Source organism: Pteronotus mesoamericanus, unplaced genomic scaffold (genome assembly GCF_021234165.1).
Source record: "Pteronotus mesoamericanus isolate MK-2021 breed Mesoamerican mustached bat unplaced genomic scaffold, CSHL_Meso_final scaffold_1066, whole genome shotgun sequence".
In the NCBI taxonomy this organism is placed as follows: domain Eukaryota; kingdom Metazoa; phylum Chordata; class Mammalia; order Chiroptera; family Mormoopidae; genus Pteronotus; species Pteronotus mesoamericanus.
Window position 1 is genome coordinate 1,075,743 of NW_026555299.1, and position 23,998 is coordinate 1,099,740.

At 57.8% G+C, this 23,998-nt stretch overlaps 3 protein-coding genes across 10 annotated transcripts in view; 2 read left to right on the top strand and 1 right to left on the bottom strand.

Moving 5' to 3' along the window:
- Nucleotides 1–1,368: 1,368 nt before the first annotated feature.
- Nucleotides 1,369–9,736, top strand: PACSIN3 (protein kinase C and casein kinase substrate in neurons 3). Of its 5 annotated transcripts, none has more exons than XM_054587046.1 (11): nucleotides 1,370–1,661; nucleotides 4,957–5,029; nucleotides 5,259–5,355; nucleotides 5,508–5,664; nucleotides 6,417–6,652; nucleotides 6,760–6,915; nucleotides 7,594–7,769; nucleotides 7,899–8,019; nucleotides 8,188–8,324; nucleotides 8,710–8,831; nucleotides 9,220–9,736. In XM_054587046.1, the coding sequence occupies exons 3-11, from the start codon at nucleotides 5,302–5,304 to the stop codon at nucleotides 9,333–9,335; spliced, it is 1,275 nt and encodes a 424-aa protein (XP_054443021.1). In that variant the 5' UTR covers nucleotides 1,370–1,661; nucleotides 4,957–5,029; nucleotides 5,259–5,301; the 3' UTR covers nucleotides 9,336–9,736. The 5 variants fall into 5 exon arrangements, with proteins under 5 accessions (XP_054443024.1, XP_054443025.1, XP_054443021.1 ...); XM_054587048.1 differs by having other exon boundaries at nucleotides 1,370–1,549; XM_054587047.1 differs by lacking the exon at nucleotides 1,370–1,661 and adding an exon at nucleotides 2,031–2,083.
- A 588-nt stretch (nucleotides 9,737–10,324) lies between these two features.
- Nucleotides 10,325–20,540, top strand: ARFGAP2 (ADP ribosylation factor GTPase activating protein 2). 3 transcript variants are annotated; one of them, XM_054587054.1, is made up of 17 exons: nucleotides 10,325–10,479; nucleotides 10,649–10,767; nucleotides 11,346–11,418; nucleotides 11,901–12,032; nucleotides 12,126–12,206; nucleotides 13,021–13,102; nucleotides 13,397–13,450; nucleotides 14,110–14,151; nucleotides 14,516–14,568; nucleotides 15,023–15,159; nucleotides 15,260–15,391; nucleotides 16,950–17,078; nucleotides 17,158–17,292; nucleotides 18,229–18,355; nucleotides 18,515–18,608; nucleotides 18,784–18,846; nucleotides 19,312–20,540. In XM_054587054.1, the coding sequence occupies exons 1-17, from the start codon at nucleotides 10,408–10,410 to the stop codon at nucleotides 19,383–19,385; spliced, it is 1,599 nt and encodes a 532-aa protein (XP_054443029.1). In that variant the 5' UTR covers nucleotides 10,325–10,407; the 3' UTR covers nucleotides 19,386–20,540. The 3 variants fall into 3 exon arrangements, with proteins under 3 accessions (XP_054443029.1, XP_054443027.1, XP_054443030.1); XM_054587052.1 differs by having other exon boundaries at nucleotides 10,326–10,479; nucleotides 18,728–18,846; XM_054587055.1 differs by lacking the exon at nucleotides 14,110–14,151 and having other exon boundaries at nucleotides 10,326–10,479; nucleotides 18,728–18,846.
- An 84-nt stretch (nucleotides 20,541–20,624) lies between these two features.
- CSTPP1 (centriolar satellite-associated tubulin polyglutamylase complex regulator 1) overlaps nucleotides 20,625–23,998 on the bottom strand; it is a 150,739-nt gene continuing 147,365 nt past the window's right edge. The window contains exons 8-9 of one of the 2 annotated variants that reach the window (XM_054587057.1): nucleotides 22,879–22,942; nucleotides 20,625–20,750 (exon numbers count right to left, since the gene is read on the bottom strand). In XM_054587057.1, the coding sequence (XP_054443032.1) occupies nucleotides 20,639–20,750; nucleotides 22,879–22,942 (176 nt within the window). In that variant the 3' untranslated portion in view covers nucleotides 20,625–20,638. Of the gene's footprint in view, nucleotides 20,751–21,899; nucleotides 22,608–22,878; nucleotides 22,943–23,998 lie in introns of those variants that run through there. The other variant, XM_054587056.1, reaches the window with a different exon arrangement.

Here is a 23,998-nt window from a genome sequence, read left to right on the forward strand (position 1 = left end):
AAGATCAGCTGCAACATCTCTGCATTCTGCTTCCAGATTGGACCCAGGGGAAACCAGATGTTTTATTCCTGGCACCCACTCCTTGTGGTCTAATGAACAGCCGTTTTCTGAGTCTCTCTGTGACCTGACTTCCCCAGATCCCAGAGCCTGGCTGGCAGCCTTAATTTTTAACGGGGTTTTAATAAGTGGCTCCTGTAATTAATTTCATTCTTGTGTTTTCACACTTTCTGTCTAGGTGCCTGAAGGCCCCCAGGCACTGGGTGGGATGTTAACAGATTTTAAACCGTACAAACACCGTGGCTGTCATTAGACACTATCCCAGCTCCTCTCATTTGCAGTTGTTTTACAATCATTAATTAGCTGGGGCACATGGCCCATTTGGGAGGTCAACCCGGTCACCTGCCCTGTTTTATAGAGGTAGAAACAGAGATATGGAGAAAAGGGACTTGTCCAGGGCCCAACAGAGAGTGGGTGTTGAAACTCATTTCAGAACCACATCCTGCTGGGTACACACCCTTGTGGGAGCCAAGGCAAGGACCCACTACTCAGGTACCATTTGCCAAGCGGCCAGAGGCCTCAGGCCGAATGTGGCGTGTCTTGCCGTGCCTCATAGGCAACTTGGGGAGGCAGTTTCGCCCTCCCACCTCGACTGCAGAGCGAGTTCACCCTCAGTGACCAAAATTACCACCTAAAATGACTCCCCATTCATTCTCTTTGGGCCTTTTCCATTTTATGAGCAAGCGGATTTATCTGCATAAAGAACGCGTCAGTGATTCCTCCCGTAGAAATATAACCTTCCTATTTTTAAAGGTTCTGTTTAAAAATCCCCGTGCACGTACTCACACTCCTCTGGGAGCGCGCGTGTGTGGGGGGGAGGGGGGCGGTGTACTGGGTGGGTAGGAAGAGTACGTGCTGCGGAGAGAACAGCGTGACCCTGGGCTTCCCAGAGTGCCGCGCCATCCCCCTGGGGGCGCCGTCCTCCGAGCGCCCTGGGGACTCTGCAGCCCCGAGCGAATCTGCGTCGTCCGGGTCCTCCGAGCGTCCCGGGCGTCCGACCCCGCGGGCCTGAGCCCGCTCTCGCTTGCCAGGCGGAGGGCAAGGCCGCCAGGTCGCCGGCCCAGGAGCGAGCGGGAGAGGAGGGGAGGCCGAGCAGGTGGCGATTAGGTCAGCTTCGGAACATTCTTGGACCGCTCCACTGGATATAAATAACAGACGGCAGGCTCCGAAAAATGCCGGGGTGGGGGTAAGGGGTAAGGAAGAAGGGATTTTTTAGGGTGGGGTGGCATCGTGGCGATCTGGAAAAATCCACCAAAGGCGGTGACTGACAAAGGCGGTGGAGGGGCGAAGGCATTTAAGAGTGGCACAAAATCTGGGAATAAGAAAGAACACGGAGGAGGAGGAGCTCATGCTTTTTTGCCCCACCCCCACCGCGTGTCTGTCCTGGACCTCAGAATGCGCCTCGGATTGGCAGGCAGGGCTGTGCTCTGAAAGGGCACAGCTTTGGAGTCCTGGCCCTGCCCCACTACCGATTTTGCGCAAGCCGCTGAAGGTATCTGACCCTCACTTTCTGCATCTGTACAATGTAAATCCTAATGCTTACAAGGGGATGGTTTGAGCCACGCCGGAGCTAACGTCTAAGAAATCTGTGATCTGCAAAAAACGTAAGGCAGCGTAGCCCCCAGGCCTCCCTCCAAAGGGTGTCCATGCGGGCCGATCCCTTCCAGCTTCCACAGGTCTCTCAGACTCTGCAAAAGCAGGGGTGGGGCAAAGCTGAAATCGGACTCCCTGCAGGGGCCTCGGCGCCACCCTGGATAGTCGGCCCTGGCGCTTCTCGCTCGGGAGCCGCGACCCACGGCTCGCGCCCCGGCAGCCGCTGGTCACCGCGATGCCTGCAGCCCCTGCGCCCGCTGATGGACTGTGGGGATGGGGCCGCGGCAGCGAGGAGAGGGCGGGGCCGGGGGCTGGGCTTCCCGGGGGAGGGCCCGGCGCTCTCTGGGAGGCGGCGGCCCGAGCCGGGGAGCGCCAGGACTCGGGCCCGAGCGTGGCCGGACCCCAACTCACCCTGGTGCGCAGGGAGGACGCGGTGAGTGCTGCCTGACGGGGACCTCGGGGTGGTGGCGGCGGGAGCGCCGCCTCGAGCGCGCCCACTACTGAAGTTTGCAGTGGGTCCGACTCCTGCCCCGGGAGCCCCCGGCCATCCCACTCCGTGCGAGGACGGAAAGACCTGCCGCCGAACCGAGGGGGTGCCTCGTCTGCGGCGTCACGCACTCTGCATTTTCCCAGGCCGGCCGAGGGGAGGGGGGCGTCGGGACTGGAGGGCCATACCATCTCCTGGGGCTTCTTAAGGGCCCCAGTTCGCTCTGGGGCCCCAGAAAGGGCCTTCGCTCCCCGGCGACCGTTTGCCCTCTGCAAAGCGCTCCAATTCGTGGGGCTGTTGCGCGGTGCACCGTATGGAGTCCACGGCGGGATCCCTCCTCCCCTCGGTGGTGAGCGGCCAATCCCACCCCCCGCCAAGACCGAATTCAACAAGTTTGGCCAAGAAGTCCTAGAACCTCCGTTTCTAGGCCTGGCCAGGCAGCTCCGCATGGGCTCCATGGACTCCGAGTTGTGCAGCGCCCTGCGGGCAATTGGGGCCGGTCGAAGGGCGCCGTCCATAGTGTTGAGACTGGAGCCAGGCAGCCCCTGGGCCCGGAGGTTTCGTGTGGAAGCTTGGGGTTTGGAATGCGTCATCAATGAGCAGGCACCTCGGCCGGCAGGTCAGGTTTCCAAAAAGTGCCCCTTTGTTATGCCCCTCCCTGGCCCTGCCTCCTCCCCTTTCCCTGCGCCACCCCCTCCCCCAACCTCCCGGGCCACCGATTCCAGCCGCTGTAGCCTAGGTGTCCCTTTCTGGACCAGTCTACCGCCCCCTCCCCTTGCCTTCAAATTCTAGGGCTGCCGGCCTGTCGGGAGGGGCTGAGAGAAGAGGCCTTTGGGCACACAGCCTGTGACTCAGGACAGGATGGATAGGCAGGACAGATGGCAGTGCCCCCTCCCAAGGGCTTGCCCCCAGCTTCTGGGAGGCCTGGAGGCTGGTCTGGACAGGGGTTACCTACCCGCCTCAGGTAGGGAGAGCGGGTTTTTCCCTGAACCCCAGGATTCCCTACCTTGGCCCAGGCAGCTATGAGGAGACCCTGCCAAGCCCCAGCCAGCTTCCCTGGGCCCAGTAGGTGCTGACTCTCTGGGCTGGGACGCTTTCATTATCTGCTTTCTGAGCTCTTGCCAGCAGTGGAGCGTATCCTGGGGACCGAGTGTGATCTGGGTCTCTGCTGAGGTCAGGAGGTACGGGCGCTGGCCCTCCACACTATAGCTACACCAAGCCGGGGCCGTGGGGCCTGGCTGTGTCTGGGGCTTGGGCTTGTGTTTGCTCTGGGAGGCCAGAGGGAGCAGTGCCAGCCCTGCACACACAGCTCGCTCTGTTCTGGGGCCAGAGAGAGGGAATGGGTGGGGGGCAGCTCTCCCGGGAGCTGGGAGCATGGAGGCTGGAGCAGGCAGGGGGCCCCAGCCCCTGGATGCCTGGCTGGGGCAGCACCGAAGGCTCCTGATTTACAGCTGCGGCTTGGTTCTCTCCATCTGGTTGGCGAGTCCTTTCTGGCCAAACAGGACAGCCTCAAGAAGGGGGAAGGTGAAGCGCTGAGGACCTGGTGGGCCAGCAGTTTTGCTCTGTGGCCGGGCACCTCTGTGCAGGCTGGAGCCCTCCTGTGGGCTTTGGGGCGGAAGCCCACTCAGGCCGACCTTTCTCACAGCTGCTGTAGCCAGTGGGTTTCCTGGTCTTCAGGGAGAGGGCTTTTTTCTTTTCTTCATCCAATTACTAATTCCAATGCCTGGAGGAGCCCAAACTGGACCCTCAGGAAGTCTCTGTCAATGACTGTGGAGACCCCGCCCAGTCAGTGACAGCCCAGTGGGATTTACACCCTGACGGAGGGGTCACAGTAGCTGTGGGAATGGGGATGGTGAATGGGGCTCTGTGTGTGACTGCGGAGCAGATGCCTCCGTTTGAGTTTGGGAGACCGGGTAGAGGTTCATCAGTCTGGAGGGGAACACAGAGGCCCCGCTTTGGGGGCAGCAGGCATGGTCTGTCCTCACCGGGCCTGGTGGTGTCCTCTGGGCTTGCTCAGAGGCAGAAGCAATTTCCTTCTGGGGGCCTGAGTCAGTGCCGCGGACAGGTGGGACCCTGCACAGAGGCAGGAAGAGAGTGACCATGTGCCACTGTGTCCTCCAGCCCCTGGGGTGGCGGCTGTGGGTTTGGAGCCTGCCTTGCCCTCTGGAGGATACTCTTACAACTGGCCAGTCGCTTGTCTGACTCCGTCGGGCCGCCCCGGACTCTGGGCTGTGTGAGGGCGGGGCTGAGTCGCTCATTGCCCACAGAACCCCGGGGGGCCTCGGACGCGGGGGACAGGACGAGTGTCAGGACGCTTGCTGCTGTTTGTTCATTCCTTGGTTGGGTGTTACACCAGCCCTGTCTGGGGAACAGAGCAGGAGGCAGAATTTCCATCTTAGGAGGAGGCTGAGGTTCCTTTAGGAGGGGACAGTAAAATGCACTTGCTCATGCTTCTTGGCCAAGATAGGACTCAGGTCTCTTGGCTCTTAGTCCTTTCCAGCACAGCTCCTGGGGTACTGGGGTGTGGTGGGGTACCCTCTGACTTGGCCTGGTCAGGAAAAGGGTCGCCTTGTTGTTCTGAGAAAGGCAGCAGGGCCCCGGCCGCAGGAGGCGTCCTCTCCTCTCATCTGCAGTCAGGGGAGTGGGGCCCTCTGCCCACCCCCGCCTGCCATCTAATCCCCAGCTGGATCGTGTGACCTGTCTGGCATTCTCCTGGCTGGAATCTGGTGCTTCTGACAGCAGTTGCTATATTGGGGGAGCCGGGCACCGCCCTGGACGCTCTAGGTCCCCGCCCTCACCCCCTGCTTTGCTCTCATTAGCTCCAAGGCAGAGTCACAGTGGCAGCTTTGAGAGTTGGACAGCCACGTCCCTGAAGTGATCTCTAGGCTCCAGGTACATGGGGTGAGGTGCAGGGGAAGGGCAGGCCCAGGGCAAGAGAAGGAGCTTTGAAGCTGCCATCCTTGCCCCTTATCCCCGCCCCTCCTGGGGATCTCCAGACCCCTGCCTGCTGAGTCCTAGCTCCAACAGCTCCTTGGGTGGCGGGGATGGCAGTGGGAGCGAAGCCCAGGGCCTTTTCCTGTCCCCAAAAGCATGTGTCCAGCTTCTCTGCTTACCCCTGCAGCCCACAGCCCCAAGTCGCCACCATTCCGTGCTGCGGGGACACCATGGCTCCAGAGGAAGATGCTGGAGGAGAGGCCCTGGAGGGCAGTTTCTGGGAGGTGAGCAGCAGGGTCCCAGGTTTGGGGGTGGCCCTGAAATGCCCACCCCTCTCTGGGCCCAGCCACCTGTCCAGGGGAGTTGTCTAGCTGTCAGCCCCAGCCCTCAAAGGGGCTTCTTCCTGGCCACACCGCCCTTTCCATGTACGCCCCAGGCCGGCAACTACAGGCGGACGGTGCAGCGGGTGGAGGACGGGCATCGGCTGTGCGGGGACCTGGTCAGCTGCTTCCAGGAGCGCGCTCGCATCGAGAAGGCCTATGCCCAGCAGCTGGCCGACTGGGCCCGGAAGTGGAGGGGCGCCGTGGAGAAGGGTGAGCCAGCATTTGGGCCTAGCAGCCAGTTGGCCACCACTGTGGGGAGACCAGGCAGGGCAGCATTTTTTTGCACCTCTTGTGGGAACCTTGAGGCTTCCCCGTCTGCCTTCCCTTCAAAGGGAAGATCCTCCTGGTAATTCTCCCAGGAGTGCTGTTAGAGTTTGCAAAGTATGGTCAGGAGTTATTTTGATATTTCTAACAATGCTATGATGGAGACAGTTCTGATCGACATGTTTTCCAGAAGACAGTCTGGAAATTCAGAGAAGCTAAGTGACTTGCCTGAAGCCACACAGCTAGGAAGAACGTAAGCTTGAGTCGGGCCTTCCGATTTGGGATCTTTCCACCTTAACAAGATGCCTTCCTTGGGGACAGACACTGGTTCCTCTTTCTGAGGCAAGAATGTAGTGATTTATGCCATAGACCTGGGCTTAAATCTCAGTGCCCTTGTAGTTGTAATGCCTTGGGCGGTTAATTTCATTTCTCCGGACCACAGTTTTTTCTCTTGTTAAATGTTGATCGTGACACTGTCTTCATGTTGGTGGATGAGGCAAGGATTCAGTGAGATGTGGTAAGTCAAGGCAAGAGCAGGTATTCTGTAAGCAGCAGCTGACACAGGTTTTTTGTGGGTTTTTTTTTTAATCTTTGCATCCCTACTTCATGGCTGGCCCTGGAACAGCACCCAGTGAGAGGGGGTGGGCTTGATTCTGGTGGCATCCCTGGCCTGGCCCAAGTCCCATCCCTCCCTGCAGGTCCCCAGTACGGCACGCTGGAGAAGGCCTGGCATGCCTTCTTCACGGCGGCAGAGCGGCTGAGCGCACTGCACCTGGAGATGCGGGAGAAGCTTCATGGGCAGGACAGTGAGCGGGTGCGTGCCTGGCAGCGGGGGGCATTCCACCGGCCAGTGCTGGGGGGCTTCCGAGAGAGCAGGGCCGCTGAGGACAGCTTCCGCAAGGCCCAGAAGCCCTGGCTAAAGAGGCTGAAGGAGGTGAGCCTGCGGGCGTGGGGGCGGATGAGCATCAGGGGCACAGCCCTTCGAAAGTCTATGGCTGGGGCGTGTCCTGAGGGGTCCAGAGTTGTCCCTGTGTGTGCCAGGTTGAAGCTTCCAAGAAGAGCTACCATGGAGCCCGAAAAGAGGAGAAGACAGCCCAGACCAGGGAGAGCCACGCGAAAGCTGACAGCGCGGTCTCCCAGGAGCAGCTGCGAAAGCTGCAGGAGCGGTTGGACCGCTGCACCAAGGAGGCTGAGAAGGTACCGGCCATGGGAGTAGCTGGCCCAGCTTGGCTTCCTGAATGCCTCTCCCAGTCCCAGCACCTTCCTGCTCTCATCCTCACCTGCCACCCTCTCTCCAGGTTACCATGTAAAGGAGGAAGCTGAGAAAAGATAAGGCTTTACCCAGAGAAAGAAACAGTGCAAGTTCAGGCATTGGGAGGACTTTAGTGGTTGAGACCTTCCAAGGTTGGTCTCCAAAGGAAGACTTTCCTCCAAAGGAAGGTTGTCCCTTCCTTTCCCACCTGGGACAACTTCTCATGCTGCTTGCCCTGCCAGAGTACCCTGTCCTCCAGCTCTGCATATCCAAATCCTCCCATCCTCTGAGGTGCTGCTCAGTTTCCACCTCCTCCGTGAAGCCTTTTCTGATTGCTCCCAACCCCCCACCGCAGTGAGAAGTCACCTCACTCCCCGTCTCATCTTACTCTCACTTTCAGCCTTCACTCACCAGACTCAAAGCTGCTGTGCCCAAATGTCACCTCTCCTGTTAGGCTGCTGGGGACCTAGGGGCAGGAACTAGGTCTTGTGACTGGCTGCCCCTGGTGCCGAGCCCAGGGTCCAGCCCAGGGTCCAGCCCATGGCAGGTACTCAGTAAATACTAACGGTGTCCCGAGTGGAAGAAGGCCTCGTGCTGACCAGGTCCCCTCCTCTCCCACCCAGACGAAAACCCAGTATGAGCAGACGCTAGCAGAGCTGCACCGCTACACCCCGCGCTACATGGAGGACATGGAGCAGGCCTTTGAGACCTGCCAGACCGCCGAGCGCCAGCGGCTTCTCTTCTTCAAAGATATGCTGCTCACCCTTCACCAGCACCTCGACCTCTCCAGCAATGAGAGGTATGGCCTGCGTGGGGAGGGGCATGGGGGTCTGCAGTAGCACTGGGCCCCTTCCACCTCCCCTGGCTGAGACTGGGGGCTGCGGAGGCCCAGGGCTTCTGAGTTTGAGGGTTGTGTCTTGGGCCGCAGATTCCACGAGCTCCACAGAGACCTGCATCAGGGTATTGAGGCAGCCAGTGACGAAGAGGATCTGCGCTGGTGGCGCAGCACCCACGGGCCAGGCATGGCCATGAACTGGCCACAGTTTGAGGTATATGTTCCGGGTGGGGCCGGGAGGCGGGGTGGGCTCCCACTGGATGCAGCGTGGACCTCAGGAAGGGGGCCAGGGCTTGGGATGACGTAGGTGAAGGTGGTTTGGATGGCTCTGGGTGCCACCACAGCCTGCAGTCCAGCCTGACCCTAAGCACTGTCCCCACAGGAGTGGTCCCTGGACACACAGAGGACAATCAGCCGGAAGGAGAAGGGTGGCCGGACGCCTGACGAGGTTACTCTGACCAGCATCGTGCCCACAAGAGATGGCGCTGTGCCCCCACCTCAGTCCCCGGGGTCCCCAGGGTGAGAGCCAGGAACCTGGCTGTGCAGCTCTGTCCCCTGCCCTCCTTTCCTTCATTCTCTTCACACTTGCAGGGGGTTGAAATGGGTGCTAGGGACCTTAGGACCTACACAGTGGCTGTAATGCCAGTTTTCATGATGGTTTAGCTTTGCCAGGTGTTCCCCACGTTCCCTCTCATCTGCTGCTCACACCAGCAGGGTGTCAGGCAGAGCACCTGAGTTCACAGGCATGTGTGGCAGAGGACAGACTGGACGCTTTCAGTTCTCCCCCATCTGCCTCTCCCACGGTTCCTCCGGGGGGTGAGCCCTTGGCCGTGGGTCCTAGTCTCTGTGGATCAGGGTGTTCTTTGTGCCCTGAGCCTGCCCCCCTTCTGCCTCCCCTCTCCAGCGGTGGGCAGGATGAAGAGTGGTCAGATGAGGAGAGTCCCCGGAAGGCCGCCACCGGGGTGCGGGTGCGGGCGCTCTATGACTACGCTGGCCAGGAGGCTGATGAGCTGAGCTTCCGAGCAGGTACCCTGGGACCCCTTTCCTGTTCCTTTTCAGGCTTCAGCCTGCCTTCCTCCATTGACTATCCTGAATAGGGGTGTGGAAGGGGGAAGCCAGACACATTTCTCAAGGGCCAGTTCTCTGACTCTTAAGGTTGCTCCAGCCTGCAGGAGTCAGAGTGTCTGCTCTGGGCCCTAACCTCTCTCTCAAAACCACCAGCTGGCGCCTAAGTGCTGCATTCAGGGTCTGGGGTGGGGTGGCTTGCTGCCTTCAACCTCCCTCTGCCTGAGCCATGTCTCTTCCTCTAGCTGGATTCTCAGGGTTACTGCCCATTCCCCCTCAGTCCTTGACCCAATTGCGGGAATGGGGCTGGGCCAGGGCAACTGGCAATGACCAACCCTTCTTTCCCCAGGAGAGGAGCTGCTGAAGATGAGCGAGGAGGACGAGCAGGGCTGGTGCCAGGGCCAGCTGCAGAGCGGCCGCATTGGCCTGTATCCTGCCAATTACGTGGAGTGTGTGGGGGCCTGACTGCCCTGCCAGCCCTTCTGCCATGTTTCGCCGCCCTGAGAAGAGCCCAGCTTCTCCCGGATGGCTGGACTGAGGCCCCTGAACCACTGTGCCCCTGCTGTCCCTCTGTCCCTTGAGGAGGGAGGAAGTCCTGGGAGCCAGAGAGGGGAGGGGCTGTCTAGGAAGGGAAGGGCCAACTGAGTCCAGGCTGAGGGTAAGATGGGGAGGTCAGGTGACAGAAGGGTTCAGGGATACCTGGGCCTCTCCAGGACTGCTTTGGTCTCCCCAGGAGCCGGGGACCCAGTTTCTGGTCCCTGTGTTCTGGGGTTCCTGGGGTGGGCTTGGGGTGAGTGTAGTTCTGGGCTAGCAACACTCTCTTTTGTGGCGTGTTAGTGTGTATTAAACTTGGAGGAAAAAAAAAAGCATTATCAGGCTTGTGTGCGACTTTTTTGATACTCCATCCTTGTCTGCAGAGGGCATCGGGAGAGAGGCATTGACGGGAGGTTTGTGGGCCTAGAGTTGTGTTATGGGGGCGGGGGTTGGGCAGAAGTTGCCAGGTGGTACCTGCTCTGGAACTTCGGGACCCTGACCTGGGGTGGAAGGGACTGGAGATCTGGCTTGCAGTGAGCCGGCCAAAGACGGAGGCTGGGTGCTGAGTTCTGAGCTGGGCGGGGGCCCAGCCCCTCTGTCTTGCCGTTCAGACCGGTGGCATCCTGAGCGCTTGGTAGGACTGTTAATCATTACTCATCCTTCGGGAACCGGCCTCGAGCCCACGCCTTCTGGGAGGTGGCTCCACCTTCCGGGGGCAGCGCTCTCGCGCGGCTCGGAAGAACTGGGAGCCCTCGCACCGCCCAGGCTGCGGATTGGCCCCTGCGTGGCGCGGCGTGGGTTCTGGCGACTATTGTGGAGGTGGGGCTGTGACGTTTCTGCGCCCGTTTCGCCGGCCGCTCATTGGTCCAGCTCAGGATAAGTCGCCCCACCCCTAGGCTGGAAAGGGCGCGGCAGAGGCCGACCTGCGTACTCCGCCTTCCGGGCCGCGGATTGGCCCAAGACGGGGCCCGTCCGTCGCGCTGGTGTCTGGGAAGGAGAGAAAATGGCGTCTGAGCCGAGCAAGACCGAGATCCAGACCTGTTTTAAGAGGCTTCGCGCAATTCCGACCAACAAGGTGCGTGAGCGGGAGGTGCGGGGGCTCTGGCGCGGGCCGAGAGAGACTCTCCGGGGTCCCCTGAGGCCCGAAGGAGGGAGAAGGGCGGACGTGGGCTGTTTTCCTGAGGTGTCAGTGCACGGCCTCGACTCGGGGTCTCTGATCATTCGCTCATCGCCTCTTCCCCCAGGCCTGTTTCGACTGTGGCGCTAAGAATCCGAGTTGGGCAAGCATAACGTACGGTGTTTTCTTGTGCATAGACTGCTCCGGGGTGCACCGCTCCCTGGGTGTCCACCTCAGCTTTATCAGGTGGGGTATCCTCGCGGCTGCTGTCTGTACTCAGCCAGGGTTTTGTGCTCGGGCGGGCAGAGTGGCGACTTGGGCCACTTTGAATTCGGTCTTCGGAAATGTCCCGGCCGGAGTCCTGTAACCTTCCACCGGAGGGCACCGCCTGTGTGGACCCCTTGCCACATAGACAGTTCAGTGTCCGCGTCTGGGTCAAAACTCCCTTCTTTCCTGGCGGTCAGAATCGATTCTCCGAGCGTTAGCTTTGGGGAAAAGTTAGCTGCATTGACCTTGTTATTGCTGATGTACTGGTAGAGTATGTCTGAAGTGACACTGTGGCCGTCCTCACGGGGAAAGCCAAATCCAAGCTTACGTGCCGAGATTTCGACCTCCTTTCGGATATGGAAAATAATTAGCACTCTTCTGACTACATGAACGGAGAGCAAAGCTTTCGCGGACAGGGCAGAGGGAAGGAAATAGGGTGGTGGCTGATTAATGTTTCCTGGGTGCCTGCCGCAGCCTGAGGCCAAATAGCAGGTGTGGGTCGCCAGGGAGGCATCTCCTGGTATCTTCTGGTGGGTGACATGCAGCCCTTGACACAGGTCCACAGAGTTGGATTCCAACTGGAGCTGGTTCCAGCTGAGATGTATGCAGGTCGGCGGGAACGCCAATGCGGTAAAGCTCCTTCTTAACCATTCTCCCTGCTCTCATCTACTATGTGGGTACTAACTCTACTAGGAGGCCCTCTCAATTTCTCCGGTGTATGGCAACACTGTACACTGTTCTCTAAACTTGGGACTTGGTTACTCTTCTTCTCAAAGGGCCTTCAGATTAAAGCAAAACTGGAGAGATGTTCTTGGGGAAAGGCCAAGGGGATTAGGGCCTCCGCAGCCACCCAGGTCTTGGCCTGGGTGGGTGAAGGATGGGCAGAGCGGGTATGGCCTGTGTGCTCAGGCAGGGCCTCAGTCATTCACCTCTGGGGATGGGAGGCTGTTTTCTGCGGGAATTTCTGAGAACCTTCACCTCTATGACAAAGTCCTGATGTGAATGGAGTATATTATTCTGTATAAGTAATAGTTGGGCTGTTACAAGGGGTGCCTTTTTTGGCTCTGGGGAGAATCACAGTAGCACGTTGCCCTCTCTTCTTTACTCTCCAGACAGCTTTCTTCCGTCAACATGGATGCACAGCCAGCGATGCCAACACCAAATACAATAGCCGAGCTGCCCAGATGTACCGGGAAAAGATCCGGCAGTTGGGAAGTGCGGCCCTGGCTCGGCATGGCACCAACGTAAGCGCCTGGTCCCCGGGGCTGGGGTACTGGGGTACTGGGGTGAGTGGGAGTATTCAGAGCCCTGTTTCAAGGATGCCTTCTCCCTTTTAGCTTTGGATAGACAATATGAGTAGTGCATCCAGTCACTCCCCAGAGAAGAAGGACTCTGATTTCTTCACAGAACACACTCAGGTGAGTACCCACAAGGAATGTTTCCCATGATTGTTCCCGGCAGGTGGCTCGCTCTCCAAGGACTTCTGTGATCACAGGCATGGAGTCCACTCGCTGTGGTGTGCTACCTTAGACTGGGAATGTCTGGAGCTCACTGCTAGGCAGGCCCAGGTGTTTCTTCCTCCCCTGAGCAGGCATGCATTGTGGCGCTCCTTGGGCTCAGACCCTATACACTGGGGTGTAGAGAGGAGGAGGAGAAGCTTCTTCAAGGCTCAGGAGGTGTTGATTATTTCAAACAATTTTTTCCTGGGATTTTCCCCATAAGAGAGGTGCTATGGCTGGGGACAGTGAACGGAATCTTCCCCAGAACCCACGCTGGGATAGTGGGGCTGACCTTAGACTCTCTCAGTTTGAATCCCAGCTCCTCTACGTGGCATTTCCAGGATGACTCACTTCACCTGTCAAAACCCCAGTCTTTGCAATAGAGCTGTGTCTTGTCTTACAGGGCTTATTGTGATAATGAACATGTTTGTGTATAAACAGCTCTTAGACTTATGCCTGGCCCATGGCAAGGCTCAGTACTTGTTAGCTGTTACTGAATTAGGCGAACAGGTCTGGCTCTAAGTAAATAGTGGAGGGGTAGAGGTGGCTGCTAGTTTCCTCCCCCTTTTTCCCATAGCGAATAGCAACTATAATTTTACTCGTTAACCTGAAGTCCCTTTTCCTCATGGGCTTGGACTAGGGCCTTGTACCCACAAGGAGCTTGTAGGTTCTTGGTGCTCCTTGCCAGCAGGACCAGCTCACTGAGGCTTCTGTGCTCTTGCCTCCTTTGTAGCCCCCGGCCTGGAACGCACCAGCCGCCGACCTAGCAGAGACCCAGCAGCCGGCCCCGTCTGCGGAGAGCAGTGGATTAGCACGTGAGTTCAGCCCAGATTCCAAGCAAGTGCCCTGGTCCTGGCAAAGCCTTGGGGCTGGGCCTGGGCCTGGGGCACCCGCTCAAGGGGCTAGGAGTAGGAGGGGTCTCCTGTATCTCTGGGCGGGCTGGGATTCATTTCAGTGTCTTGGAGGAAGCGATGGCATTCCTTTTGTCTTTCGGAGGCCTCAGCAAGCTGAGGAAAGCCAGTGCCGCCTGCTCTTGTCCCGTCACTGCCCTAACGGGGGTCGCGGGAAGCTCTGGGCCTCACACCTAACTCCCACCATTGCATCTGCAGAGACGGAGCTTGGCCCCAACACGGACCTACTTGGCACCTCACCGAAAGCTCTGGGTCAGTATGACGGCTGGCAGGTGGGGGGGGGGTGACTGGGAGAGGGTGGGCCTCAAGGTTCTTTGTAGATCTGCTGCCTGGTGATGTGGACTGAGGCCACGGGGGCTGAGCATCTTAACTTGCTGGAATGGGACCGGAGTTGAGTTCGTGGCTGCAGTGTTGACTGTGAGGACTCTAGAGCCAGGCCCTTTGAACTGGTGAACCTGGGTGGGCTGGTCTGCAAGGCCAGAGTCTACCTCTGGGTGTGGGGCTGGTTCTAGCCAAAGTGGGGAGGCCAGCGTGAGACTGGACACCTAACCTTGGGGTCTGAGACAGGGCTGGCCTGTGGGTTCACTTCTTGGGATGAGGGGACAGCTCTGAGCTGCTCATGGCTGGAGGTGACAGTGTTCTTTTTTATCCAGTCCTTGGCCTTTCAGCTCCTTTGTACTCTTTCCCTAGTGTCTTCTGGTTCAGGGCGAACAGTCTTGGTTGTCCTTGGTTAGTTCTCTTCACCCGCAGGGGTCGGGGCAGGAAGCCAGCAGAATGACGGTCAGGCTGACCCTGTGGGACGGCTGGCCCGGCCGCTGTAAGACAAGATTCTGCAGAGGCCTCTGGGCTTGGGGACTACGTGAAGTCTCTGGGGCGGGCCCCTTGTTAGCCACAGGTCTGTTTCTCTCCAGAGTCCATGTATCTGTCACCTAAAGGGGCCCTTCCTGCCAGAGGTAACCAACAGCCACCTGGGGAGCCCGGCCCCTCGCACGCCAGCTCCCTGCTTTAGGAACAGAGGCTGATGTTTGGCACCTGCCCCTGCCCAGCAGCCTCTCTGTTGGTTTGGGGACTTTGTCTCTGCTGCTTCAGGTCTAGTTCTTGTCCCAACCTGGTGGGAGTCAGTAACCTCCCCTAATCTTGTCTTTGGCTTGGACTCTCCTGGCACCATTGGTTGGGGCTGTTGGTGGCAGCTTTGCCTTCCCCTGCCTGAAGCTGTTCTTTTTAGAAGCTCTTGCCAGAAACTGCATGGTGTGAACGGAACTGCTGCCCCTGACCTCCCTTTGTCTTCACTCATGCCTCACCTCCTTTCTCACGCAGACATGAAGACGTCCCTCATTGGCAAAAAGAAGCCCGCAGCAGCTAAGAAAGGGGTAGGTGGGGCGAGGCGGTCTGGTAGCGTGGTTGTGACCCAGAGGTGGCCTGCCCGGGCCCACCCCTTGACCCCACCACTCGCTGGCTGTATGACTTCGGCAGCGGCACTCAGCCTCTCAGAACCTTGTCCGGGCAAGGGCTCTCAAGAGGCCTGTCTTCGAGGGACTCCTGGGAGGAGTCGGGGGTTGTGCAACTAGAGTGTGTGGGATGTGCTGGGCCCCGTGACCCCTGGGTGCTGGTGTGAGGCCCTGCGGCCTTTGCCGGGGCTGCGGGAGCCACCTTGTGCCCAGCTCTTGCAGAGCCTGTTCTCCCTCAATCATGCAGCCTGGGCTCCTGTTTATCCGGAACTTTAAGAAGGAACGCATTTCTTTGGGTGTGCGAGAGTACCCATGCATGGGCAGGAGGGGAGGACATTTGGTGGGCAAGGCCCCCATCACGTGGTTCTCCTTCCAGCTGGGTGCCAAGAAAGGTCTCGGGGCCCAGAAGGTGAGCAGCCAGAGCTTCAGCGAGATTGAGCGGCAGGCCCAGGTGGCAGAGAAGCTCCGTGAGCAGCAGGCAGCTGATGCCAAGAAGCAGGCGGAGGAGTCCGTGTGAGTGTTTGCCGGGGGGCCCGAGCTCAAGTGGGGTTGGGTGGGCAGGTAGGACAAGTCAGGATGGGTGCTGGCCTCTGATACGTTTGTTCCTTTCAAGGGTTGCCTCCATGCGTCTGGCGTACCAGGAGCTCCAGATTGACCGTAAAAAGGAGGAGAAGAAGCTACAGAACCTGGAAGGGAAGAAGCGAGAGCAGGCAGAGAGGCTGGGCATGGGCTTGGTGTCCCGAAGGTGAGGCCCAGCTCCAGGGAGTGGCAGGGAGAAGCCATGTTCCCCTGGGAACCCCAGCAGGCTCTTTGCCGCAGTTTGGGGTTCTAGGCTTAGTCTTCCTTAGAGGATGAGTAAATCGCTTTGCTATTGTCTTTAAGCACCTAGTGCAGTGCTTGGCACGTAGTTGGTATGTGCTCTGATGCCTGCTCGCCAAGTGTCAGTAGTGCCACCAGATACTCACACCTGGAAATAACCCCAACATTCAAACGCCCTTTGGTTGGACAGTACACTTCCTGTTTCAGGACAGTGTTGCTGTGGTTTTCTTAAAACTAGGACTGCAAACCAGTCCTCATACGTGTTTTGTTTGTTCTACACTGAGTTAATGTGTAGTGATTTCAGTAACACTAAACTTTTGATCTTTTAAAAAGTGAGAAAATTTGAAAGTGCTGGAGCCCACGATGCTGGCCACAGGTGGCTTGTGCTGCGTGGTGGCGGGGTCTTTCGAGGTGGTGTGAGCTCTGTCATTGGCTTTCTGCACTTAAATACGTGCTGTGTCATTTCCCCTGTTTTTGGATGAGAACAGTGAAACTCGTCAATTAAGCAACTTGCTTGAAGCCCACAAACATAGTAATTGGCACAAACAGGTTTTGGACCTCGAACTATTTGATAGCAAATTCAGTGTATTTGGTCACCGCGCTCCGCTTTTCTGGAGGACGATAAGACCGGGCCTTCTGCCTCAGCCGCACACGCGCTGGTTGGAGCCCACTCCCTTCCCACCCTCGCGCTGCTCGCGTCACACAGCCAGTCAGGGAAACGGGCTTTAACCCTGGAAAAAACTAGGTGTCCACCTTTTCCCTGTTTTGGTCACAGGAATTACTGAGTTAAAGGGTAGGAACAATTTTTAGTTCTGTTCTTTTTTCCTTTTTGTAGTGCAAGAGGAATTTTTATTTAAGCCAGCCCGCTCTATTTAAAGCCCTATTGCAAAATTTTCACTCCTTGGGCTTCTGCCAGCCAAAAGCTATAGCTCGTTATTTAATGATTTTATTTTGACGTGATTAATCCCTCAAATGCCTGTGTGGAGCAGTGCACAGGAGGGAAGCGAGGCGCCGAGAGCTGGCCCTGCCCGCCTGCTCAGAGCCCCTTCTCACGGGGAACCGGGCCGCAGGTCCAGGTCCTTGTGCATAGGGCTGGGCACTTTGAAATGCTTTCCTCGTCTGAAAAAATAGACGGGACGGTTAAAAACCATCCTTCGATGCCGTTAGACTCATTTCCCTGGTTCTGGGGCATTTTTCTTCTTTCGCTTTTCGTGTGTATGTATCCATCTTGTGAAGGATGTGGCTTGTAACATGGCAAGTCTGTTGATTAGCACTGTCACTTGGTGCACACTATTAAAATTGTAACAGGCAAATAGTCACTTGTCGGGGGAAACGTACTCTGAGTGACCAAAGCCAGCGTGCCAACCCTGAGGCCGCGTTCTCCAGGCAGCACAGCCCCGAGCACTCCCGCCCCGCCGGGCACGGGCGGCGGGGGTGGCGCCAGTGCTCGCCACTGCTCACGCCCGGCTCTGCTCTCTCCACAGCTCCGTCTCCCACTCGGTGCTGTCTGAGATGCAGGTGATCGAGCAGGAAACCCCAGTGAGTGCCAAACCCTCCCGCTCGCAGCTGGACTTGTTTGACGATGTTGGTACTTTCGCCTCTGGACCCCCAAAGTAAGGCTATTGTTGGGGTGAAGACTTGGCCATCATGTTCCTTGTCAGGCTTCTCTGAGCCACGCTATTGTCTCCCTAGGTACAAGGACAACCCCTTTTCCTTGGGGGAAAGTTTTGGTTCCCGCTGGGATACAGATACCGCCTGGGGTATGGACAGGATGGAGGAGAAGGAGCCAGAAGTGACCATCTCAAGCATCCGGCCAATTTCAGAAAGGTGGCGTGGGCTAGGGCAGCGCTGTCCAGTGGAACTTTCCATGATGGGAGAGTTGCGTGTTTGTACTGTCTGGTGTGGTAGCCACTAGGTGCATGGTTACTGAGCCCTTAAAATGTGGCTAGTGCAACTGAGCATCTACATTTTCAGTTTAACGTAAACTTAAATAGCCAAGTGTGTCTAGTGGCTGCCGGCCCAGACAGTGCAGGAGTTGGGCTTTGGTTTGAGCTGTGCATAGCAGCTCCTTGTGTAAGGTCCATTTTTCTGGCAGGAGGGGTCTGATTTTATGCTTCCGTCCTGGCCGCCTTAAGGTTGCGTGTCTCTGGCCCCCATCTTATTTTTTTAAAAGCTTGTTCTGTCTTAATCTGGGCAGTATGTTTGAGTGATAAATTGTCTGCACGTTATCCATTGGTAAAATGGGAACATCAGTTGTGACTTCACAGGGCCATGGGAAAGATTAAACGTAATAAAGTCTGAAAGCACCTGCCCCGTGCCTGTGCCTGTCAGTGCTGGGCGGGAGCGACCACACACCTTTTCACCCACGCTGGGGTGCTCGTGAGAGCGAAAGGGGGCTCCGTTGCTGACTGTGCCTGGAGAGTAAGCATAAACCCAGGCCAACCGAGACCCGTGGTCGCGCTCGTGTTGGGCCGGTGGTGACAAGCAGTACAGGAGCCGGGACGACGTCCTAGACCTTGATAAGCCTTTGCTGGTTGGGGCAGAAGCTGGGGTCCCTCTTAACCGTATGTCCTCTCTGTGCCTGGGCGTCAGTATGGAGAAGGGAGGGGTCTCCTCCAGGGGAGAGGGTGTGAGTCCCAGAGCCAGCCAGGGCCTTGGTAAGCATCCACGGTCTGCCCCTGATAGTGATGGGGCGGGGGCGGTAAGACTGTCCCCAGATAATAATGGGAAGGGTCAGACATGTTGTCTCTCATCCACCCTCAGAGTCACAAACCGGAGGGAAGTGGAGAGCCGGAGCTCAGGCCTCGAGTCCAGTGAAGCACGTCAGAAATTTGCAGGAGCCAAAGCCATCTCATCTGACATGTTCTTTGGGCGGGAGGTAGATACCGAGGTAAGTAGAGTTGTCCACCCGGAGGCTGGAGGCCGCGGGTAAAAGCAAGTCCTTCCTCTCTGCTCCTAGTCGGGGTTTCAGCACGAGGGTGGCTGGCCTGTGTGGGATCCTGGGACATCGACCGAAGGATCACCAGGTCTTGCCTTTTCTTCACCACAGTATGAGGCCAGGTCTCGGCTACAGCAGCTCTCAGGCAGTAGTGCCATCAGCTCTTCAGACCTCTTTGGGGACATGGATGGAGCTCATGGAGCAGGTAGAGCACCAGGGGTGTGGTGGGTACCAAGTGAGACCAGCGGGCAGAGCCGGAGGGCCCTGTGGACTGGGCAGAGCATCCTGCAGGCCCCTGGGTCACCCCTTCCCTTGATTTCACAGGTAGTGTATCTCTGGGGAATGTGCTCCCCACAGCTGACATTGCCCAGTTTAAGCAGGGTGTCAAGTCTGTGGCCGGGAAGATGGCTGTGCTGGCCAATGGTGTGATGAATTCTTTGCAGGTGAGGCTGGGGCTGCTGCTTGACTGGGGGTGGGAGGGGCCTAAAGAGTAGTGCTTGGAGGTTGGCCGCCTTCACCGCCACACCCAGACACTGTTACTGGGTAGCCCCTCAGCCCGAGAGAGCATTTCCTTCCTGCGGAGGGGCAGCTTCCTTCCTTTGAGCCCTGTGTCAAGGCTGTGCCTCGCCCCATGAAGGCGCCCTGTCCACACCGATTTCCCCCAGTCCTGTCGCCTGCACTCCTCCTCCTCCCCAGCGTCTAGGAGATGAGGCAGGGCTTCCCCCTTGCGAGCTGGCCACAACCCCCTTCCCAAGGCACAACCAAATATAAAGCAGTCCCTGCCCCATGAGATCGGTTGCTCCCCACACTCCCCTTCCCAGTCCTGCCTGGTGTGCGGGGGGGCCGGGGGCGGGGAGCTCCTGCGGGTTAGAGATGCTGACTTTTGTTTTTTCTCCGCCCATTTCCAGGATCGCTATGGTTCCTATTGATCCAGGCTCCACGGTTCAGGCATTTGGTGGTGACAGCAGCAAAAACCCCATGATCGCCAGGCCGGGGCTGCTTGCCTTGTGGAAGCTGGGGAGGAACTGTTACTTACGTGTGTGGTGTGTGACTGGGGTGGCCTTTGAGGCTCTCTGGTGAGGGGATGGGCGGTATCAGCCCTTGACCTCTCTGCCTGTAGACCAAGCCCTTTACTCTTCTCCCTCACACCCCCTCCCCCGTGCGCTAGACCCTTGTCCTTCCAGTTCTGCTCCCGATGCTGCTGCTCACTTGCCCTGCCACACTGGGAGCGCAGGGAGGGCATCTCCTCAGGACGGCTGATTCTGGGTCCAGCCCTTCCCTGAGTTGGGAAAGTGAAAAGTGTAAGGCTTTTTTGCCGGCTCTAGGATCCTTCCAGGTGGCTCGGGGGCTCAGCCCCCACCCTCTGGAACCAGCAGGGAGGTCGAGGAAGAGTTCTGCTGCAGACCAGCCCCCAGAGGGAGGGAGGCTCTGGGCTTGCTGCTGCTGTTGATGCTCCAGTGGCCTCTTCTGGGCCCCAAGAGAGGGCAGGGCAGGGGAAGGACCTTCGTTTGGGCCTGACTAAGGGCTAGAAACTACCTGGTATCTAAAGGTTTCATTGAGGATCAGACTGGAGGCCCAAGTGGTCATCTGCCTCACCGCCCCTTTCTACAGTGGTCACTGGGAGGATTACTTTTCCTCCTGGGCATCTCAGAGTCCTTGCCTACCATCCATGTGGACCACAGGACCCTCTGTCCTGTCCTGAGACTCCCTTTTTCCCCCTCATTTTGTGGCCATGGTGAGTCTCACCTGCCCTGTGGTGTCCTGCTGTGGATGCTGTGAGCATAATGCTGGCCAAGGAAGCAGAGGACATGAGGGACAGAAGCAGGCTCCTGGGCTTAAGGGGGTCTGGACAGCACCCCACCAGTGAGAGCTTGGTGTGCCCAGGGCTGCCTGCCTCGCCCCCCAGCCGCTGGGCCATGCACTGTGTCATCCTTGGTGCCATCTTCCCCTGCCACGCTGGCAGTCTGGGCTAACCCCGCCCCCTGTGGGTTGAGGGTTGGGCTCCCAAGCAACAGACCACTCTTCCCACCACCCCCTCCTCGAAAGGGACTTGACTTTTCTTTCTGAACTGTTTGTATTGAAATATAGTGGTGTCAAATAAAGCCCCGATGGGGCCGCAGGCCCCTGTTGGTCTGAATGTAGTGTCCTCTCTGCATCCTGCCCTCCTGCCCCAGGCAGGCCCTCTGCCTTGCTGTCTGGGCTCCCACCAATAGGGTAGGGCGTCGGTGCCGAAGCTTAGGGCACTTTCTCCAGGGCCTCCAGCTTGTCTCTTCTCTGAAAGCCAGAGTCCCCTGGCTCCTCGGCCCTGTGCTGCCTTGAGGTCCGGTGCATCCTCGACCTCACCACCCTGTTGCACGCGGAGGAAAGAGCTGGAATTAGTTGGCCCTTCAGTTCATCCACTCTGCCACATGGCTCCTCATCCCAACAGTAGGTTTGCCTGGGGGTGTTAGTAATAAAATACAGAGACCTTAAGGAATCCTTTTAAGTCCAGGGAGAAAGGATGTATATGTGTGTAACCCCCTGGCTTGGCAACCTCTGTCCCCTCTAGGGGCTCCCAGAACCTCTCCGACTGTAGGGGCATTGTGGTTCAGCTGTAACCCAGCAACCTGAAAGGTGGGTGATTACAAAGTATGGGTGGAGGGAGCCGTGGGAACTCAACTAAGCCAGTGATTTCCAAAGCACGGGCCTGGTACTTCGGGCTTTGGAATGGTCCGGAGTGTTCATAGTCCAGATTTCTGTGCCGTGTCCCAAGCTGGAGTGTGGTAATTTGCATTGCAAACAAACCCCCAGGTGACTTGGATGCACACCAGGGTTTTCCAACTACTTTGAACCAGCTGGAGGCTGGCTGTTTGTGGGCCTGGAGAGTGCTCCGTGTTCCTGGAGCTTCCGTGGGTCTGGAACTACAGGGCTGTGGAGGCCGGTTCTGGGAACTCCAAGGTGGCTGGTCTGGGCAGGGTAAGCCCAGGGAAATACATGCCAGGTGGTGGTGACCTTTGGCTTTGCTTCAGAGGAGGTGGCCTGCTCTGCTTGGGCCCACAGGTGGGTTTTACTTTCTGGAGGACCCCTGCTGAGTCCAAGGAAGTTGAAGACCACTTGTCCTTGACCCCCTTTCCATTTTGGCTGGAGGCTTGTACTCCGCAGGCCTGTGTTCACAGCTGCATCCCCACTGCCCCAACCCTGAGCAGGTGCTTGGCAAGGGTTTAATGAGACTGGCTGGAAGGCCCTGCAGTGCTGACCCTTTGTGGCCAGAGTCTTTACAAGTTACAGGAACCTGGCCTTGAACCCCTGAGCTCGCTTTCTGAAGGCCCATCCCAGCTGTGAGTGCCTCTCCTTCGAAAGGCTGTCAGTGCAAGAGAGAAGCTGCTCTGCTTGTTTTCTGGGGCAGGTCTCCAGGCTGAGTGGTCCTCGGGCCCCACATCTCCTGGGAGAACGGCCTTGGCACCAAAACCCAAACTCATCCCTTCCCTTCACCCCCTCCTTGGTCTAGGGGGTTTAGACTCACCACTTAGTAGATGCAAGGGACTTTATTCATTTCACATTTAACTCAGACACAGGAGGCTTGAAGCAGTTTTTGAAAGTGAAATGGTCTTCTTGCCCACCCTTCATCCCATCGTGGCTAGTGGCTGTTTCTCCAGTGCAAGGCCACTGTGATTACGTCCTCCCCTACTTGCATCATGGGTATCACCCCTGAGCATGCAAGGCCCTGTGTGGCTATTCCTGGAATTGTGAGATGAACCTTATCTGGCAACTCAGCAAAAGGTGAAGACCAAGCCCCTTCCCGGTGGCCTCTGTTCAATGTGCTGTCAGCCTGGACCTGACTATAAGGTGCAAGGACTGACAGGGACGGGGAGAGTAGGCTAACTTAAGTCCCTGCTTGGGTTGCCTCATAGAACCCCTCTGGGCAGGTCTTGGACTGGGGCTGTTTGGCCTTTTCTCCAGCAGAGGGCAGCATGGCACAAGGGCAGGCGAGGAGTTGGGCGGGAGGAGGCGCAGGGTACAGGGTATGGTAGACGCGACCCTTCTGAGTCCTCAAGTCTCGGACTCATCTGTCTCTTCAGTGGAGCCATCGCTCTCTGCATCCACTTTGCGGGCATGGTGGAGGGGTCTCCAGGAAAAACCAGCCCGGTGAGGGGCCCGGGAAGGCAGGCAGCTGGCCTCTGGACTGGCCGTGGCCGAGGTGACCAGGTCTGGGATCTGGGCCAGCCTGAAGGAGGAAAGAAGCCCAGAGGGCAGCAAGCTGCCTCCTGCCCAGAGACCAGGGCCTCCGCACTCACTGCTGCATTTGAACGGAGCCAGGGGCGCCATCCTCAAGGGGTGCCAAGAGAGGACACCTCAGGCCTCTGCTGCCCCCTAAACCCTTCCCTGACTGATGGGGATGTTAGGGACAAGCGTTGAGCTACCCCACAGAGGGACATTGCCATGTCCGACTGAGGTCTGCCCCACCAGGGGACAGCAAAATCCCACTTGACACTTACAGTCGCTCCAGCTCCTCGTCCATGGCTGGGTCATGCATCAGGTCCCCTTTGTCAGGCAAAGCTCCTAGGAGATAATTGGGGGGCGCACAACTTAACCTGAGGGTCCTTTGACCCGGCTCTGGTCAGACAGCCCCATGCCCAGCAGATGCCTCTGTGCCCTTCACCTTCATATCTGCCTGTTTGGGCTGATCTAAAAGATAGAGGGAACAGCTTTTAAGAGACTAAGAGAAATGCTACCAAAGAGTCTTGGGTACTGCTGGATAAATGTAATGTTTATAACACTTGCCTCTCCAACCCCCAAACTTGGGGCCGAAACCAGAGCTAAGGGCACATCCCCAAACCTTAAGGTCACTGCACAAACAGCGATCACCTTCCGAAGCTAGATGGTGGGCTGTGGCTAGTGCTGGGGGTTCAGTCCTTCCTTGAGGCCCCTCAGTGCTGGGCTGAAAAGGAGCCAGAGATACAGGATGTGGCCCGGGCTAACCACAGAGACCTCCAGGGAGGGTCCCGGGGCGAGACGACAAGACTGGGCCAGGGGCAGGCCGAACTCTCTCTGGCATGGCCGTAGCCACCATGTCCCATCTCTGCTGTCACAAATCTCTCTCAGCTGGTTTCCTCAGCTGTAAACTAAGGGAATCAGTTCTTTGATATTGAGGAAAGGTGAGAGGAGAGAGTGTTGGACGATCCCCGGAGCCATTAGCAGTGGCCGGAAAGGTGGAGCTGAAGTTTGCAGACAGAAAAATTCTCACCAACAAATCATTGACAGAGAAGCTCACCAGTGGTCAGAACCTAGATCTGGCAATCAGCAATGCTGGTCTCCAGAAAGCCTCGACCTTAAAATGACCCATCTGGCCCTAGTTCAATTCCCAACCTTTCCAAAGCCTTTTCAAATGATGCTTCCTGGTTCCTTTTGCTCTAAGTTAGTGGTTTTCAAACTATGTCCCACGGAACCCTCCCCTTTTGTGGTGCTGGGGGTGCCTTGACAACTAAAGGGCCAGGCTGACAACTGGCTGCAGCCAGGGACCTCGGGGCCTCTATTTCATACGTGGGAGCCGCAGGAGAGGGCGGAGATCCTAGGCTACTTTCCATCTCCCACGCCGCCCAGCCCTAGTGTTCCAGA

Bases quoted from the DNA above. Each gene is read 5' to 3' on its own strand.
- PACSIN3 (XM_054587049.1), top strand. From the start codon at position 5,302: ATGGCTCCAGAGGAAGATGCTGGAGGAGAGGCCCTGGAGGGCAGTTTC. The intron at 7,770-7,898 runs GTATGGCCTGCG...CTTGGGCCGCAG, and splicing joins GACCTCTCCAGCAATGAGAG to ATTCCACGAGCTCCACAGAG. The intron at 8,325-8,709 runs GTGAGAGCCAGG...TCCCCTCTCCAG, and splicing joins CAGTCCCCGGGGTCCCCAGG to CGGTGGGCAGGATGAAGAGT.
- ARFGAP2 (XM_054587052.1), top strand. From the start codon at position 10,408: ATGGCGTCTGAGCCGAGCAAGACCGAGATCCAGACCTGTTTTAAGAGG. The intron at 12,207-13,020 runs GTGAGTACCCAC...CCTCCTTTGTAG, and splicing joins TCTTCACAGAACACACTCAG to CCCCCGGCCTGGAACGCACC. The intron at 13,103-13,396 runs GTGAGTTCAGCC...TTGCATCTGCAG, and splicing joins GGAGAGCAGTGGATTAGCAC to AGACGGAGCTTGGCCCCAAC.